General features: G+C 42.9%; 1 protein-coding gene across 2 annotated transcripts in view; it reads left to right on the forward strand.

Moving 5' to 3' along the window:
- Positions 1–18,094, forward strand: part of LOC139240204 (integrin alpha-2-like) — a 233,106-nt gene that overhangs the window by 186,310 nt on the left and 28,702 nt on the right. For both annotated transcript variants that reach the window (XM_070868661.1, XM_070868671.1), the window contains exons 27-28: positions 3,637–3,750; positions 5,022–5,108. In XM_070868661.1, coding sequence (XP_070724762.1) covers positions 3,637–3,750; positions 5,022–5,108 — 201 coding nt within the window. The remainder of the gene's footprint in view (positions 1–3,636; positions 3,751–5,021; positions 5,109–18,094) is intronic.

Genomic DNA, 18,094 nt, shown 5'->3' on the forward strand with positions numbered 1-18,094 from the left:
TGGCTCTGGATGGAAGACAAGCGCGAGGAAGTTGAGAGTGAGCAGGAGCAGCCCTTAGGCAAAATCCCTCCGCGCAGAGTGAAATGGCATGGAGGGAATTTCCGAGGGAGCTGGCTCACATTGTGATGTGCAGGTTCCCAAGGGAGGATCCTAGCCTCGTGCCAATGAGAAATTCTGTCCAAACGGGGGCTAAGTTCAGACGGGATCGCTCCACACACTTAAGCCTCCTCGACACACCTGGTGGAGTCAGGGTCGAGTGCGACTTTTAGTGCATGGATGGCGTTTGCCATGGGCCTGATGCAGCACCAGGACATCTAGGCTGTCAATGCCCCTGACAACATGCAGCCCGCTCCTCCCCCATCCATTATGTCCCTGACTATGGTTACCTTGGTCATTAAAGATGGTCATCTTTAAGAATTGATTCCAACATTTTCTCCACAACTGATGTCAGGCTAACCGGTCTATAATTACCAATTTTCTCTCTCATTCCTTTTTTAAACAGTGGTGTTACATTAGCTACCCTCCAGTCCATAGGAACTGATCCAGAGTCGATAGCCTGTTGGAAAATGATCACCAATGCATCCACTATTTCTATGGCCACTTCCTTAAGTACTCTGGGATGCAGACTATCAGGCCCCAGGGATTTATCGGCCTTCAAGCCCATCAATTTCCGTAACACAATTTCCTGCCTAATAAGGATATCCTTCAGTTCCTCCTTCTCACAAGACCCTCGGTCTCTTAGTATTTTCGGAAGGTTATTTATGCCTTCCTTCGTGAAAACAGAACCAAAGTATTTGTTTAACTGGTCCGCCATTTCTTTGTTCCCCATTATAAATTCACCTGAATCTGACTGCAAGGGACCTATGTTTGTTTTCACTAATCTTTTTCTCTTCACATATCTATAGAAGATTTTGCAGTCATTTTTTATGTTCCCAGCAAGCTTCCACTCATACTCTATTTCCCCCCTCCTAATTAAACCCTTTGTCCTCCTCTGCAGTATTACAAAATTCTCCCAATCCTCAAGTTTGCTGCTTTTTCTGGCCAATTTATATGCCTCTTCCTTGGATTTAACACTATCCTTAATTTCTCTTGTTAGCCACGGTTGAGCCACCTTCCCCGTTTTATTTTTACTCCAGACAAGGATGTACAATTGTTGAAGTTCATCCATGTGATCTTTAAATGTTTGCCATTGCCTATCCACCGTCAACCCTTTAAGTATCACTTGCCAGTCTATTCTAGCCAATTCACGTCTCATACCATCGAAGTTACCTTTCCCCAAGTTCAGGACCCTGGTCTCTGAATTAACTGTGTCACTCTCCATCTTACTAAAGAATTCTACCATATTATGATCACTCTTCCCCAAGGGGCCTCGCACAACAAGATTGTTAATTAGTCCTTTCTCATTACACATCACCCAGTCTAAGATGGCCAGCCCTCTAGTTGGTTCTTCGACATATTGGTCCAGAAAACCATCCCTAATACACTCCAGGAAATCCTCCTCCACCGCATTGCTACCAGTTTGGTTAACCCAATCAATATGTAGATTAAAGTCGCCCATGATAACTGCTGTACCTTTATTGCACGCATCCCTAATTTCTTTTTGATGCTGTCCCCATCCTCATTACTACTGTTTGGTGGTCTGTACACAACTCCCACTAGTGTTTCCTGTCCTTTGGTATTCCGTAGCTCCACCCATACAGATTCCACATCATCCAAGCTAATGTCCTTCCTTACGATTGCATTAATTTCCTCTTTAACCAGCAATGCCACCCCACCTAATTTTCCTTTCTGTCTATCCTTCCTAAATGTTGAATATCCCTGGATGTTGAGTTCCCAGCCTTGGTCACCCTGGAGCCATGTCTCCGTGATGCCAATTACATCATATCCATTGACTGCTATCTGCACAGTTAATTCGTCCATCTTATTCCGAATACTCCTCGCATTGAGGCACAGAGCCTTCAGGCTTGTCTTTTTAACATCCTGTGCCCCTTTAGGATTTTGCTGCAATGTGGTCCTTTTTGCTTTTTGCCTTGGGTTTCTCTGCCCTCCACTTTTACTTTTCTTCTTTCTATATTTTGCTTCTGCCCTCATTCTACTTCCCTCTGTCTCCCTGCATAGGTTCCCATCCCCCTGCCATATTAGTTTAACCCCTCCTCAACAGCACTAGCAAACACTCCCCCTAGGACATTGGCTCCGGTCCTGCCCAGGTGCAGACCGTCCAGTTTGTACTGATCCCACCTCTCCCAGAACCGGTTCCAATGTCCCAGGAATTTGAATTCCTCCCTTCTGCACCACTCCTCAAGCCACGTATGCATCTGAGCTATTCTGCGATTCCTACTCTGACTAGCAATGGTCACTGGTAGCAATCCTGAGATTTCTACTTTTGAGGTCCTACTTTTTAATTTAGCTCCTAGCTCCCTAAATTCATTTTGTAGGACCTCATCCCATTTTTTACCTATATTGTTGGTACCTATATGCACCACGACAACTGGCTGTTTACCCTCCACGTTCAAAATGTCCTGCACCCGCTCCGAGACATCCTTGACCCTTGCACCAGGAAGGTAACATACCATCCTGGAGTCTCGGTTGCGGCCGCAGAAACATCTATTTATTTCCCTTATAATTGAATCTCCTATCACTATAGTTCTCCCACTCTTTTTCCTGCCCTCCTGTGCAGCAGAGCCACCCACGGTGTCATGGACTTGGCTGCTGCTGCCCTGATGAGTCATCCCCCTCAACAGTACCCAAAGCAGTGTATCTGTTTTGCAGGGGGATGACCGCAGGGGACCCCTGCGCTACCTTCCTTCCACTGCTCTTCCTGTTGGTCACCCATCCCCTATCTGGCTGTCTAACCTTTACCTGCGGTAAGACCAACTCACTAAACGTGCTATTCACGTCATTCTCAGCATCGTGGATGCTCCAGAGTGAATCCACCCGCAGCTCCAGTGCCACAATGCGTTCTGTCAGGAGCTGCAGCCGGATACACTTCTTCTAACTGCTGGCCTTCCAGCAGCATGCCTGCTTCCCTCCTCATCCTCCTAGTATGCCGTGTAGATTGGATGACCTTTGCTTAAATTATGCTGAATAGGCCTCTCACAAACCCCCTTCACAGACAGAACACATAGTATACACATCACTTACAGCAAGTAAAATAAAATGAATTTAAGTTTGTCACCTGGGATCAACTGTTGGTCCCTTAAAGTAGTATTTGAGACTGCTGGCTGACTCTTGATCACTCATGGTTTGTGGAAGAACCAGGAAATGGCAGGTGCAAAATGGTCAGCACTGCAATAACATCACTTGGGCCTTATTTACATATGTTAAGGAGACTCCCACCAGTTTTAAATGGGACCTCAGTGCACTACCAATTAATCCCCCTCACCCCCACAGAAAATTGGCAGCTCTGAAAATGGGGCAGGGAGGGAAAGTGCCAGGGAAGTAAATGGGTTCAAATCCTATTCGATTTTCCGACTGCTACCATCCTAGTTTTGGGTGCAAATGAATCAGTGAGCAGACCAGCATTATTGCTGTAAACTCTGGGTATTTGATGGAAATTGATTTTATCTAATTGAAGAGATTTATAGTCAAAAATATCTTTGTTTAACCTTACTAGGCCAATTTTACTTATTTTTGCAGAACTGTGAAAATGCCGACTGTGAAAGCTTTACATGCACCATTACAAACCTTGCAATGAGCAAGGAATATTTGATTAATATTACGACAAGGATCTGGGAGGGTACATTTATAAATGTAAGTACCAATCATCAGATCATTCATTATTGAGTTATTTTCCCCAAGTGTGTTGACATAACGGGGTAGAATTTCCACAGAATTCTCCTGATCTCCTGTCATAAGTCCGGCAGAAAATCGACGGAAACCCCTGAGACTTGGCTGATTACATCAGTTTTCCAGGTTTCTCCCAGTTACGGTTGGAGATCAGGAGAACCCCTGCAGAAATTCTACCCCATTATATCTAATTCAGCAAGTTGACCAGTATGATTTAAAAGCTGTGGCAAAAATTATTTTATTAAGCTAGACTTCCTTCTATTCTTTAAAATGTTGTGCATAAAATCTGCAATTCTACCCCCAGTAAAAAGTCCTAAAAATGGCAGTTTTAAAACTTTGTGGAAATATGGAAGTTATAGTAACCGAAAAGATTGTGCAGTTAGTCTAATTGGCAGTTGTGACTGAAGGTTTTAGAAATCTCTACCTAATTTTATAATAAATATCTATTAATTATCCACAAATGGATTATAAATAATACAGAGAGCAGGATTAAGTTTCTATGGTACATACAAGTGAATCTTATATTTTATTATTAGATTTTTTTTTAAATTGAGTTTACCAAATGTTTCTTCCTCTCTGATCTCCTTGGACTGAACATCAGCTTTGGCTTATGGTGGAGGTGGGCAGCTACTCTGATACATACACTAATGCCAAGAGGCACACATGAATGACATAGAATACCTCTCCTGTTTTCCTTCTTTATCTGCCTGGCACAGCTGAGTCCATTCCTGCCCTCCCAACCTGTGGTCACAAGAGTTGCTGCATAGCAATCAGGAGTGGGAATATTGGCTTAGTTTCTCCTCCCTACCCATGGCATTGACACCTAATGCAGCATCCCTACCACCGCCCCAGCTAAGATGAGCTGACTCAGCAAAGATTCAGGAGCTAATTGGCAACCCTCTTTCCTGTGTGGCTCAGCTGCACACTGCCTTTGTCATATGAGCAAGGCTCAGGGAGGCAACAAAACTTAGTATCTAATCTTAGTAAACATCGAAGTTCTTTATAATAAAATCAAAACAGGAGCTTGATAAGACATTTTGCTCAATTCACCATTTTAGACATTGTCCGTCATGTCAAGATACCATGAAAGATGCCAGTAGTTTACTTTATTTTTATATTCCTTAATTAAATAGGATAATTTTTAAGTGCGGTTGAATGTTTTCACACATTTATGTAGTGTGAATCTAGTAAAATTTTAAAACCCTTACTAAAAATCTCTTCACCATTTGTTTTAGGCTGCCATGCAAAGTGTGACATTAACGCCAGCTGCACAGATTGATACGAATAAGCAATTATTGATCATCAAAAACAATACCTTAACAGTAAGTGATCTCAGAATTATTGCATTGTTTTTCACTTTATGTTGATGCGAAATACAGATAAACAGAGCTTGGAACATAGTTAAGAGAATAACCAAAGTAGAAGATACAGCTGGTCAAAGTAGACACAAAGGCCTTGAAATTATGTGAGAGTATTAGCATTTGAATGCTCAATGTCTTCATATGAAATTTCTTTGTCTGCTGGGTCGAGAACCAGAGGACCAGATTTAAGGTGATTGGCAAAAGAACCAAAGGCGATGTAAGTAAAACTTTTTTATGCAGCGAGTGGTTGGATGCTGGAGTGCACTGTCTGAAAGGGTGATGGAGGCAGACTCAATCTTATCTTTCAAAGGGAGTTGGTTAAGTATCTGAAGAAAAATAATTTGCAGGACTACGGGGAAAGGGCAGGGGAGTGGGACTAGCTGAGAGTCGGTACGGGCTCGAGGGGCCGAATAGCCTTCTTCCATGCTGTAACCATTCAAAAAAAAAGTTTAAAAAAAAGAAAATGCTAATCACTTTATTTTAATGTATTAAGCATTTGTATCTTAATATTCATACAGCTTAATTTCAAAAACAAAGAGGCTGAACAATCTAGGAGAAAAGTAGAAATTACTTTTAATTCTGATACCTCAGTGCTAAAAGCAATCAAAATGTGGGAGGTGAAATCCATCTTGGGCAGGGGTGCAAACGGGCAATAGAATATCAGCTGGGGTGTAAAGCAGGCTGCCGATTCATGATGGCCCAGTTTGTGCTGCCGCCCAAGGTGAGGTTCACCCTCATGATGCTTGAGTTAGGAAGTTGCAGAAACATGACTTATCTCAGAAGATTGGAATGAATTCAAAAGCAAAGGTATAGATAGGATGTTGCAGAAGAATAGAGAAAGCTGGAGATGAGGGGGTAATTTAGAAATTGAGGAAGCTAAATTGATACCCCAGGAAAGCCAAAATGAAATACATGCCCAAATCAAGTGTGCTGAGGCCGGTCAAAATTGGGCCTTGGGCCTATTTAATATTAAGTGGGTGAGCTGCTGGCACACATTACACCTCCACAGGCAGCTTGCCTGTCGGAAGAAAATTAATATTGGACCACTTGCCTTGCTAGTAGAAAACCGAAGGTGAGTTCTGGGGCAGTTGAGGGGGGGAGGGTGGAGGGGGAGAATATGGAGCTGATGGAGCACTTACCTTTTGATGGCGAGCAATGCTTAGGCCGCAGCAGCCGCTGAAGAAACCAGTACATGCTACGCTCTATGATACACAATTTCCCAGTTGGGGCTTAAAACAGCTGTTAGGCCCATCATTTACATTTGTCACTAGTGACACCTGAAAAATGGCCCAACTCAAAAACAGAACAGATGTCTTTCAGTCATCCTTTGCACAGGATATTGGTCCCTGAAGTTGGCCTTCATTACACGCTTTTAACACCTTAACAACTTGTATTTATATAGCACCTTTAACGTAGTAAAATGTCCCAACGCGCTTCACAGGAGTATTATAAGACAAAAAAATTTACACCAAGCCACATAAGGAGAAATTAGGGAAGATGACCCAAAGCTTGGTCAAAGAGGTAGGTTTTAAGGAGCGTCTTAAAGGAGGTGAGAGAGGTAGAGAGATGGAGAGCTTTAGGCAGGGAATTCCAGAACTTAGGGCCTAGGCAACAGAAGACACGGCCACCAATGGTTGAGCGATTATAAATCAGGGATACTCAAGAGGGCAGAATTAGAGGAGCACAGATATGCCGGGGGGTGGTCAGGCTGGAACAGATTACAGAGATAGGGAGAAGTGAGGCCATGGAGGGATTTGAAAACAAGGATGAGAATTTTGAAATTGAGTGGTTGCTTAACAGGAAGCCAATGTAGGCCAGCGAGTACAGGGGTGATGGATGAACAAGACTTGGTGCGAGTTAGGACATGGGCAGCCGAGTTTTGGATGACTTTAAGTTTATGTAGTGTGGAATGTGAGAAGTCAGCCAGTTGGAATAGTCAAGTTTAGATGTAATAAAGGCATGGATTAGGGTTTCAGCAGCGGATGAGCTGAGGCAAGGATGGAGAAGGGCGATGTTACGGAGGTGGAAATAGGCGGTCTTAGTTATGCTGCGGATATGCGGTCGGAAGCTCATTCTCGGGTCAAATATGACACCAAGGTTGTAAACAGTGTGGTTCAGCCTCAAACAGATGTTGGGGAGAGGGATGGAGTCAGTGGCTAGGGAACGGAATTTGTGGCGGGGACCAAAAACAATGGCTTCGGTCTTCCCAACATTCAATTGGAGAACATTTCTTCTCACCCGGAACTGAATGTCAGACAAGCAGTCTGACAATTTAGAGACCATGGAGGGGTCGAGAGAAGTAGTGGAGACGTAGAGCTAGGTGTCATCAGCCTACGCGTGGAAACTGATGCTGTGTTTTCAGATGATATCACTAAGGCGCGACATGTAGATGAGAAATAGGAGGGGGCCAAGTATAGATCCTTGGGGGACACCAGAGGTAACGATGCAGGGGCAGGAAGAAAAGTTGTTGCAAGTAATTTTCTGGCTACGAATAGATAGATAATGAAAACAGGTGAGTGCAGTCCCACCCAGCTGGACGACGGTGGAGAGGAGTTGGAGTTGAATGGAGTGGTCAACCAAGTCAAAGGCTGCAGACAGGTCGAGGAGGGATAGTTTACCTTGGTCACCATCACAAAGGATGTCATCTGTGGCTTTGATAAAAAGCCATTTCGGTACTGTGGCAGGGGTGGAAACCTGACTGGAGAAATTCAATCATGGAGTTGCGGTAAAGATGGGCACGGATTTGGGAGGCGACAACACGTTCAAGGACTTTGGAGAGGAAAGGGAGGCTGGAGATGGGCTGGTAGTTTGCAAGGACGGATAATATAGAAATAGTGCAACCTCTAGTGACTACAACATGAATACATTTAAGATTATTGTGGCAAGTACAAAAATAGAAAATTTATAAAGAAATTAACTGGAACATTGATGAAAGTTCAGTTAAGGAGCAATTGGACCACATCTAAAACAATGCTGAGTATACAAAATAAGTGCAAGCTAAAAAAGCATTGTTCAAAATGGATGAATAGAGAAATGAAAATGGAAAAAAAGAGAAAGAAACTATGGGGGCAAAAGGACAGAGAGAACTCTACAGGATGTTTTGATAACCTGAGGAAACATAAAATGAAAGAATCTGGCTGAAGTTAACAGGCAGATGGAGGACAGGATTAACAAGTCATAAATTGCGGCCTCTCCGGGTGTATACGATGTGCGCACGCGCCCGAAGTGGTCACACAAGTTCAGGGTTTAGGTGCGCAAAGTGACCCGACACATGATCTGTCAACATTTATTTTGACAGATCGCATGCATCCCTGGGAGAAGGGCCTTTGCGGGGGAGACTCAGGCTATTTGCTTGTCAGGCCTGCTTTTATCAGCGTAAAAGTTTTAAAAGATAGAAAAATTATATTTTATCACAAATTTTTATATTAAAAATCCTGTCCATTAATGTAAGTTTATTTTTAACCCTATTAAAACATATTCAAAAAATATTCAAAAAATTTTTTTTTAATTCTAAAACTTTTAATTTAATTTAATTTCAATTAATTTTAAATATGTGAGGTGTTTTTTTTAATTTGTATTGTGTTTCTGTGTTTTTGGAGGTATTCCCATTCATAGTAATGGGAGCTCCATACAAACAGAATTCACCATTACTATCAATGAGAATACTCCATGTTCATTGGTGGTCCAGGCCCACGTGATCCCAGGATCCCCGTACGCTCCTGGAATGCGTGGGTCTCTGCACCGGGCTGTGCATCTAGGCCTCGGAGCCGAAGTGTTCGTTCCTCCAGGATCACCAGGTACTTTTGTAAAAAAAATTGGGGTCGGAGGCATCAGCCCGCGGGAAGCCTCCGACTGCAATTTCTGGCCCAAATATCTCCCCCAAAATTTTAAAGATATGTTAGAAGTGCAAAGAGTAACAAAAAACATTTCCAATATCATAATAGTATAAAGGTAGTTGGGAGGAAAACTAGAAGTTCAAATGGTCAACGTGATGGTAAAGTTGAGGATAAAATAGTTGAAATATTAAATTGATATTTTGTAGAGATAGTCACTAGAGAGAATTTTAAATTCATATCCTGTTTCTATAATTCATCCAGTGTCCCAGATGATTTTGAAGTCAGTGTGGCAGAGGTATTTAATAAACAAATAAACACAATAAGCGAACTAACAAATCACCTGGACCAAATGGTTTATATTCTGAGGTGCTGAAGGAGACGATGGAGGAAATCTGTGGGGCTATGGCTAACATCATTACAGAATATCAAAGCATTGATGAGGTTCTGCAGAACTGGAACTAGGCACATTAGTGCATTGAAACGTCCCTTATCAAAGTCACAAATGTGACTGTGGGTTCCTATCCCTCCTCATTCTTCTCGACCAACCTGCAGCCTTTGACACTCTTGGCCACGCCATCCTCCTTCAGAGCCTCTCCTCCCTTCTCCAGCTGAATGGGATTTCCCTCACCTGGTTCCATTCTTTTCTATCCCACCATAGCCAGTGAATCTCCTGCAGTGGCTTCTCTTTCTGCTTCCACACCTGACGATCTATCCTTGGTCCCCTCTGATTTCTCATCTACATGCTGCCTCTCGGCAGCATCACCAGAAACACAACATCAAGTTGCACACGTACGTTGATGACACCTAGCTCTACCTCACGATCAACTCGCTCAACCTGTCCACTGACTCTGATTTGTCATGCTGCTTGTCTGACATCCAGTATTGCATGAGCAGAAATTTCCTCAAATTAAATATTGAAAAAAATGAAGTCGTTGTCTTCGGCCCCCACCTCTCAATGTAACTGGCGAGAGACACCTGACCCGGATCATCACCGGCGGTGACTCCGCCAAAGTTCATTGGGCAAGACAGAGGTCCTGCGATTTGAATAGCATCAGGGATGCCCCCTCACCCATATCGACCCCTACCATCACATTGAAGAGGCCAGAAAGTCCGGTATAGGTTCCCGACGCACAGAGTGGGTATCGGGGCCTTAGCATTCTGAATTCCTGCATTGTAAGGGGGACACGGTGAAGAAATTCCAGTTTTCTTTTTAGAGGTCCAAGCCACAATTCCAGTGTGGACCCAGAGATGGGCCCCTCTTTCGCCACAGAGGTGACTAGTATGTCTGATCTGACCAAAGATAAGCCAGGTCCCTTTTTTGGGACCAAGGTCATGGGAATCCTGACATAGGAAATTCCCCTACCCAATCATGCTCCTCTTCCCTGTTATGTTGATGGCCATCTGTCTCCCTCCACCCACACTTGAGGCAATCCAGAAACTGAAATGTAAGATGGGGTCCTGGCCTTTCGGATGGATTCCTGCGGTCAGATTACATCAGAATAGAAGGAAATTTTCAGCCCTAATACAGCCAGTAGGAGCTTACAAAGGGGAGTTCCAGCTGACCAACTACTCGGACCTCTTTGACGGTGCTACACAAAAGGTAGAGAGTGGCACTCCCTAAAATCCAATTTATTTGGACTATCTGAAAGCTTTTGGCAACATTCTACATGAAAGCCTTCTAATTAAACTACAAACCAGCATAGAACTAAATAAGAATCTGGTTTAAATTTATAAAAGAGTATTCACTGAGGTAGATTGTCAGACTGGGGGCTCTTTTATATGCCCTCTTCACAAAATAGCAATAAGATTGATCCCAAGTGTAATTTGGATGAGCTTCACTTCTACAGTTTAGAAAGAAGGACGTTCATAAACGGCAGTCTCATGAAAATATGTAAAATATTAAATGGTATGAAGTAGATAAGCCCAAAATGTTATATCAATAAATATCACTACAGTATGCCAAGAATGTAGAACCCAAAAACATACAGAAATTTAGTGAAAGTAAATGTAGAACAGATGTCAAGACTGATAAATGTGTGCAATAATCTAAGGTATAAACAAGGAGTTATTTTATTGTATTAGAGCTCTGCTCTTCAATTGGGCAATGGCCTTTCCTCATCCATGACATTTTTATGTTGAAGATATAAAGTTTGAGTGAGAGTTAGCTTCTACCTAGCTGAAAACAAATGTTGGCTACAGCAATTAGACCCAAGTTTGCCTCTCCCATATTAATTATAATTAAGAATGTCTGCTGCCATAGCTACCAGTTGTGGGAGTTCCAGCTGGGTCAGCACTGAATTTGGGTTTGTTTATGCATGTCGTTTGAGACATTTAATTTTATTAATCGCTAAGCAATGATTTTATCAAATCCTACTTACATCCTTTTCTGGACATATGTTCATTTGTAAAACCATTTCATAAAATGTAATGTTATTTTCCAATTTTTTGTTTTGTTAGGAAACTTGTCTGGTTTCCAATGTTCCCCTCCCTAATCCAGAGATATTGAGACCTATTTTGGCAAGCCTCTTACTACAATAGTACATTCATCTAATAAGAATTTGATAGCTTTTTGGGGAGAACTAGAAGAAAAACTACGGTAAACCTGTCAGTTAAATCAACCTTTGGGGCATTGTTGGCTGCATTTTATTTTAGACTAAAAATACTTTTGTATTATTGTGAAAGAAAAATTGCATCTATTTAAAAATGACTATATTTCAAAGATTTATAAATTAATCCTGTACCCTGAGTTCTAAAATCCAGCTTCTCATTGTCTAAGGATAAGGGGTAAGCCATTTAGGACCGAGATGAGGAGAAACTTCTTCACCCAGAGAGTGGTGAACCTGTGGAATTCTCTACCACAGAAAGTTGTTGAGGCCAATTCACTAAATATATTCAAAAAGAAGTTAGATGTAGTCCTTACTACTAGGGAGATCAAGGGGTATGGCGAGAAAGCAGGAATGGGGTACTGAAGTTGCATGTTCAGCCATGAACTCATTGAATGGCGTTGCAGGCTCGAAGGGCAGAATGGTCTACTCCTGCACCTATTTTCTATGTTTCTATGTTTCTATGTTGTTTCCCAACATGTGTGGACATATTTTGCATTCTGTTTGTTTAGCTGTTGACCTAGTTATGTATATTGTCCAAAATACTGGATTACAAAATGCTACTGTCATTTTAGTATGTGCCATGTGTGTGCAAGGTATTACACATTGAAAGCAAAAAGAGGCGTACTTACTCACTGACTTGATTAACCAAATAGCCTGTTTATGTATTGTTAGATTCTATGTTGAACTAGCCATGAGAGAGGCTGAAGCAGGAAATTATAGACCAGTTAGCCTAACATCTGTCATTGGGAAATTCCTGGAGTCCATTACAGGTGCAGCACCTAATATCCGAAATCCTTGGGATCGAGACCGTACCGGATTCCGGGCTTTTCCGGTCTTTCAATCGTCTTTCTGCCATCACGAATCTGGAAACACCCAAGCCCAGGTTCAGGTATTTGCGGATTTCGGAACATCAGAAAGGGGGTGGTGGGTGGGGGGGGCGGAATTCCTGCCGAGGAGCTGTTCAGGCCGTCCGGACCCACCGAGGAGGATGTCGTCAGGCCGGCCCCACCAAGGAGGTTGTCGGGTGGGCCTCGCTGAGGAGGTATTCGGGCAGGCCGGCCCCACCAAGGAGGTCATCTGGCGGGCCGGGAAGTAGGCCCCGAGGTAAGTACAGCGACGGTAAGGCAAGCAGGGGGAGGTGAGACGCGGTGAGGAGAGGCCCGAGGTCGGACAGCGGTGGGGCCCCAAGGTCGGCAGGGTCGTCGGGTCCGGATTCCTGATGACCCTGCCACCGATCGCCCTGGAGTCCGGATTCCAGAAAATTCTAGATTCCGGAACTCCGGATTCTCGACGCTGCACCTGTATGAGGGAAGCAGTAGCAGGACATTTACAAAATCATAATACAGTCAAGCAGAGTCAGCATGGATTTATGAAAGGGAATTCATTTTTGACAAATTTGCTAGAGTTCTTTGAGATGTAACAAACAGGGTGGATAATGGGGAACCAGTGGATGTGGTGTATTTGGATTTCCAGAAGGCATTCGACAAGGTGTCACATAAAAGGTTACTGCACAAGATGAAAGCTCACGGGGTTGGGGGTAATATGTTAGCATGGATAAAGGATTGGCTACCTAACAGAAAACAGAGAGTAGGGATAAATGGGTCATTTTTCGGTTGGCAAACTGTAACTAGTGGGTTGCCACAGGGATCAGTGCTGGGGTCTCAACTATTTACAATCTATATTAATGACTTGGATGAAGGGACTGAGTGTAATGTTTCCAAATTTGCTGATGATACAAAGATACGTGGGAAAGCAAGTTGTGAGGAGGTCGTAAAGAATCTGCAAAGATATATAGACAGGCTAAGTGAATGGGTAAAAATTGGCGGATAATGTGGGAAAATGTGAGGTTATCCACTTTAGTGGGAAAAATAAAAAAGCAAATTATTATTTAAATGGGGAGATGGGGAGAGATTACAAAATGCTGAGGTACAGAGGGATCTAGGGGTCCTTATACATGAAACACAAACAGTTAGCATGCAGGTACAGCAAGTAATTTGGAAGGCAAATGGAATGTTGGCCTTTATTGCAAGGGGGGTGGAGATTAAAAGTAGGAAAGTCCTACTACAACTGTACAGGGTGTTGGTGAGACCATATCTGGAGTACTGCATACAGTTTTGATCTCCTTATTTAAGGAGATATGTACTTGCATTGGAGGCAGTTCAGAGGAGGTTCATAAAGTTGATTCCTGAGATGAAGGTGTTGCCTTATGAAGAAAGGTTGAGCAGGTTAGGCCTATACTCATTGGAGTTTAGAAGAATGAGAAGTGATCTTATTGAAATGTATAAGATTCTGAGGTGGCTTGACAGGGTAGATGCAGAGAGGATGTTTCCCCTAGTGGGGGGATCTAGAACTAGGGGGCATAGTTTCAGAATAAGGAGTCGCCCATTTAGAACGGAAATGAGGAGAAATTTCTTCTCTGAGGGTTGTGAATCTTTGGAATTCTCTACCCCAGAGAGCTATGGAGGATGGGTCATTGAATATATTTAAGATGGAGATAGACAGATTTTTGAATGATAAGGGAGTCAAGGGTTATGGGGAACAGGCAGGGAAGTGGAGCTGAGTCCAGGATCAGATCAGCCATGATCTTATTGAATGACGGAGCAGGCTCGAGGGACCAAATGGCCTACTCCTGCTCCTATTTCTTATGTTCTTATGTTCTTAGATCCTACCAAAGCCTCCCTTTCTCCCAACTCCATTCCCCTTCCTAGATGCTCACTCAGATCGAACCAGATTATCTGTTACTTTGGTATCCTGTTCAACACAAAACTTGGTTTCATCCCCTTAACTTAACTATCATCAAGGCTACTTCCTTCAATATCCACAACATTTCTCACCTCTGCCCTAACCTTACCTGACTGCCACAGAAACCCTATCCACATGTTTGTTTCCTTAAGGCTTGATTTCTCCAACATTCCCCTTGCTGACATCCTGCACTCCATCCTACTCAAACTCAAAATTCTGCCACCCACATCCTATTTCATACAAAGCCCATCTCACACATTACCCTTTCCTAACTGATTTCCACTGCCACTCTGTCCTCCAACACACTGGATTCTTCATCCTTATCCTTTTTTATAAATACCTGTATGGCCTTGGCCCACCATATCTCTACAACATCCACTAGCCTCCTGTCCCAGCACCACCACCCTCCCTTTGTCCATGTGAGCCTGGCCTACTCTACTGCTGCCGCGCATCCGTCGGTGGCATATATTTCAGCCATCTTGGCACTACTTGTTGGAACTCCCTTCTTAAACCTCTTTGTCTTGCTACTTCTTTCCCTGTCTTTTAAAGTCTCCTCAAAATCTAACCTAGAAATTTTTGGCTGTTTTGACCATAAAATTGGCACCAACTCTGCTGAGGGAGTCCAACTGAGATGAATCTCTCCCTTGCCGCCCTCCCTTGTCTTGGCACAGTTGAAACCAGGACTGGTGGGATGACAATTTCCATTGGAATTGCTGCCAGTTTCATCCAGCATATAGCCAACGGAAAGTATTGCTATGTGACGCAGGCATAGCTGCCGAACAAGTGGTGTAAATGGGGTCCACAATGTAATTTCCCAATGGCAAAGTGCCACTCCAAATTTCCGGTGCTTCCATGGTATGGCCATGCCACAAATGCTGCAAATGTTGGAAGCACACACCCTTTTTATGCAAGTCACCCCCTGTCCTATGTTTCCTGTGCTAACGAGGGTATAAACATAAAATATATAGGGGCAGAATTTGTAGTCGGTATGATGACGTACTCTCAGTACGCCGTCATACCGCCTTTGAAATGGACAGCAAGTTCACATGTGCAAAATTGCAACTTGACAGATCATCCACTCCAGCTATGAAATCCTCATTGCTGGCACAGCGTTGAGCTAATTTCCCACCATCTGCCCAGCAATTACACAGTAAAATGTTATGGCTGGTGCAAACAGATGCAGGAGCCTGTTTGCACAGCGTAAGGGGAGCGGTGGCGGGGTGGGGGGGGGGATATGCAGCAGCTTGAAATATACACCCGTCATGATAAAAATTCTTCAAAATAAATATCTATGTCCACCTAACTATCTCCTGATCCCAACACAACTCTACCAAGAATGAGTAACTGACATATTATTAATTTACCAGGGGTGAATGAGAGACTGATTTATTTATTAATTTACTGGAGTGAATACGATTAAAAAATCATGAATAGGCATCAGTGACTTCTGTTTTCTGATTGGAGCACCTGCCCATGTGATCCCAAGTACGCTTATGCACACAGTGTGCCCCTGGGATCTGTGGGCCACTACGCTGCGCTCATCTCACAGCCAAACAATGCATGTTTTTGAGGGGGGCCTCACACCAGGTAATTGGGGATTTCTTTCAGAGCATGGCAGCGTACTCCTTAGCTCAACTGCCGACCACATTTTCAGAGCCAATTAGTAATATTAAAAACATGGAAACTGAATTAATTCACAAAAGATCAAATTTTCCCATAAAATTGGCCACCTTCTGTTGGAAATTCTTCCAATATATGTTTTGCCTCTGGAGACTTACCTTCTGCTAGGTGCCTTGGACTTCAGTTCTTTCCCTGCCAACAAAGGTGTCAGACATGGCTTTTGAGTCATATGGTTATGGGTACAAGCCCCTATCCAGAGACTTCAGCACATAATCTCGACACCTGGTGCTGCATTGCCAGAGATGTATTCTTTTTTACATGTCTTTGAACCAAGTCCCCAACTTCCTTCTCCAGTGATAATAAAAGATCCCATGGCACTATTGAAGTAGAGCAGGAGATATCACCTGCTTTCCTGGTCAACATTTATCTCAATCAACAATACCAAAAACAGTTCATCTGGCATTTATCTCATTACTCTTTATGGAGCCTTGTGCTGCACAAATTGGCTGCTGCATTTCCAAACAACACCGTTGAATAATTAAGTATTTAATTGGCTGTAAAGCACTTTGGGATATCCCAAGGATGTGAAAGATACTATAAAATTTCAAGTTCTTTCTTCCTACACTTTCACTAAGATGTCTATCTAGATATTTTTGTGCATGTGCATTGTATTTGCCTCTCAGTATTTCTTGGGGTTTCTGCTCATCTATGACCTAAGTTTCATCCCTAGCTTTGCCTCTCCATGAGGTTAATTCTCTTACCTGTCCCCAACTTTCTCTTCCTTTCATCTTTCAGATGGGATGTTAAACCGAGACCCCGTCAGGTGGATGTAAAACATCACATGGCACTATTTCGAAGAAGAGCAGGGGAGTTATCCCCGGTGTCCTGGGACAATATTTATCCCTCAATCAACGTAATAAAAACAAATGATCTGGTCATTATCACATTGCTGTTTGTGGGAGCTGGTTGTGCACAAATTAGCTGCCGCGTTTCCCACATTGCAACAGTGACTACACTCCAAAAGTACTTAATTGGCTGTAAAGTGCTTTGAGAGGTCCAGTGGTCGTGAAAGGCGCTAAATAAATGCAAGTCTTTCTTTTTATTTTAAATTTTTCTCCAGTTTCTCTCCCAGATGTTTGCAGTATCATGCCTGTGATGGACACCTGGCGGTTCAAACTCCAGGCACATTGAAAGCTACAGAGCTAAGTAACAGGCACACAGTACAGTCGATTTCACGATGACCAGGCAATGGGCAATGAGGCTATAGAGTTGGGGAAAAGGTAGCAGATTGTGTCCATGGAGTTGGAGTTGATATTCGAGCTGACAACAGAATCCATGCTGGATACCGCATGGGGGGGGGGGGTGGGGAATGGGTCAGGTGAGGGTAAATTTAGAAATCTAGAGAGAAAAACAGTGCAATTTGGGTGAAGATAAACAGAGTGTGACAGGAAGGGACAGAAAGTTTAATGGTAATAGCGCACCAGCGAATAAGGTGAAAGCCGGGAATAATGGTAAAAAGTTAAAATTAAAGGCTCTTTATCTGACTACATGAAGCATTCATAACTAGATAGATGAATTAGTGGCACAAATAGATATAACTGGCTTTGACCATAGCCATTACAGGGGCATGGTTGCAAGGTGGCCAAGGTTGGGAATTAAATATTCTAAGGTTCTTGACGTTTTGAAAGGCCAGGCAGAATGGAAAAGGAGGGAGTAGCCCTACTAATAAAAGATGACATAAGGACAGTAGTGAGAAAGGAACTTGGCTTGGAAGGTCAGGAAGTAAAATCAATATAGGTGGAGATAAGAGAAAAAACAAGGGGCAGAAAACACTGGTGGGAGTAGTTTATAAGTCCCCAAACAGTAGCTATACAGTTGGACAGACTATTAATCAACAAATAATAGGAGCTTGTAACAAACGTAATAGAATAATCATTGGGGACTTTAATCTTCATGTAGATTGGATAAATCAAATTGTCAAAGGGAACAGGCTATTTTAGATCTTGTATTGTGTAATGAAACAGGTTTAATTAGTAATCTCATAGTAAAGGATCCTCTGGAGAAGAGTGATTATAATATGATAGAATTTCACGTTGGGTCTGAAACGAGATTCTTAAACTTAAATAAAGCTAATTACATAGGT

This window comes from Pristiophorus japonicus, chromosome 2, assembly GCF_044704955.1.
Source record: "Pristiophorus japonicus isolate sPriJap1 chromosome 2, sPriJap1.hap1, whole genome shotgun sequence".
Lineage (NCBI taxonomy): Eukaryota > Metazoa > Chordata > Chondrichthyes > Pristiophoridae > Pristiophorus > Pristiophorus japonicus.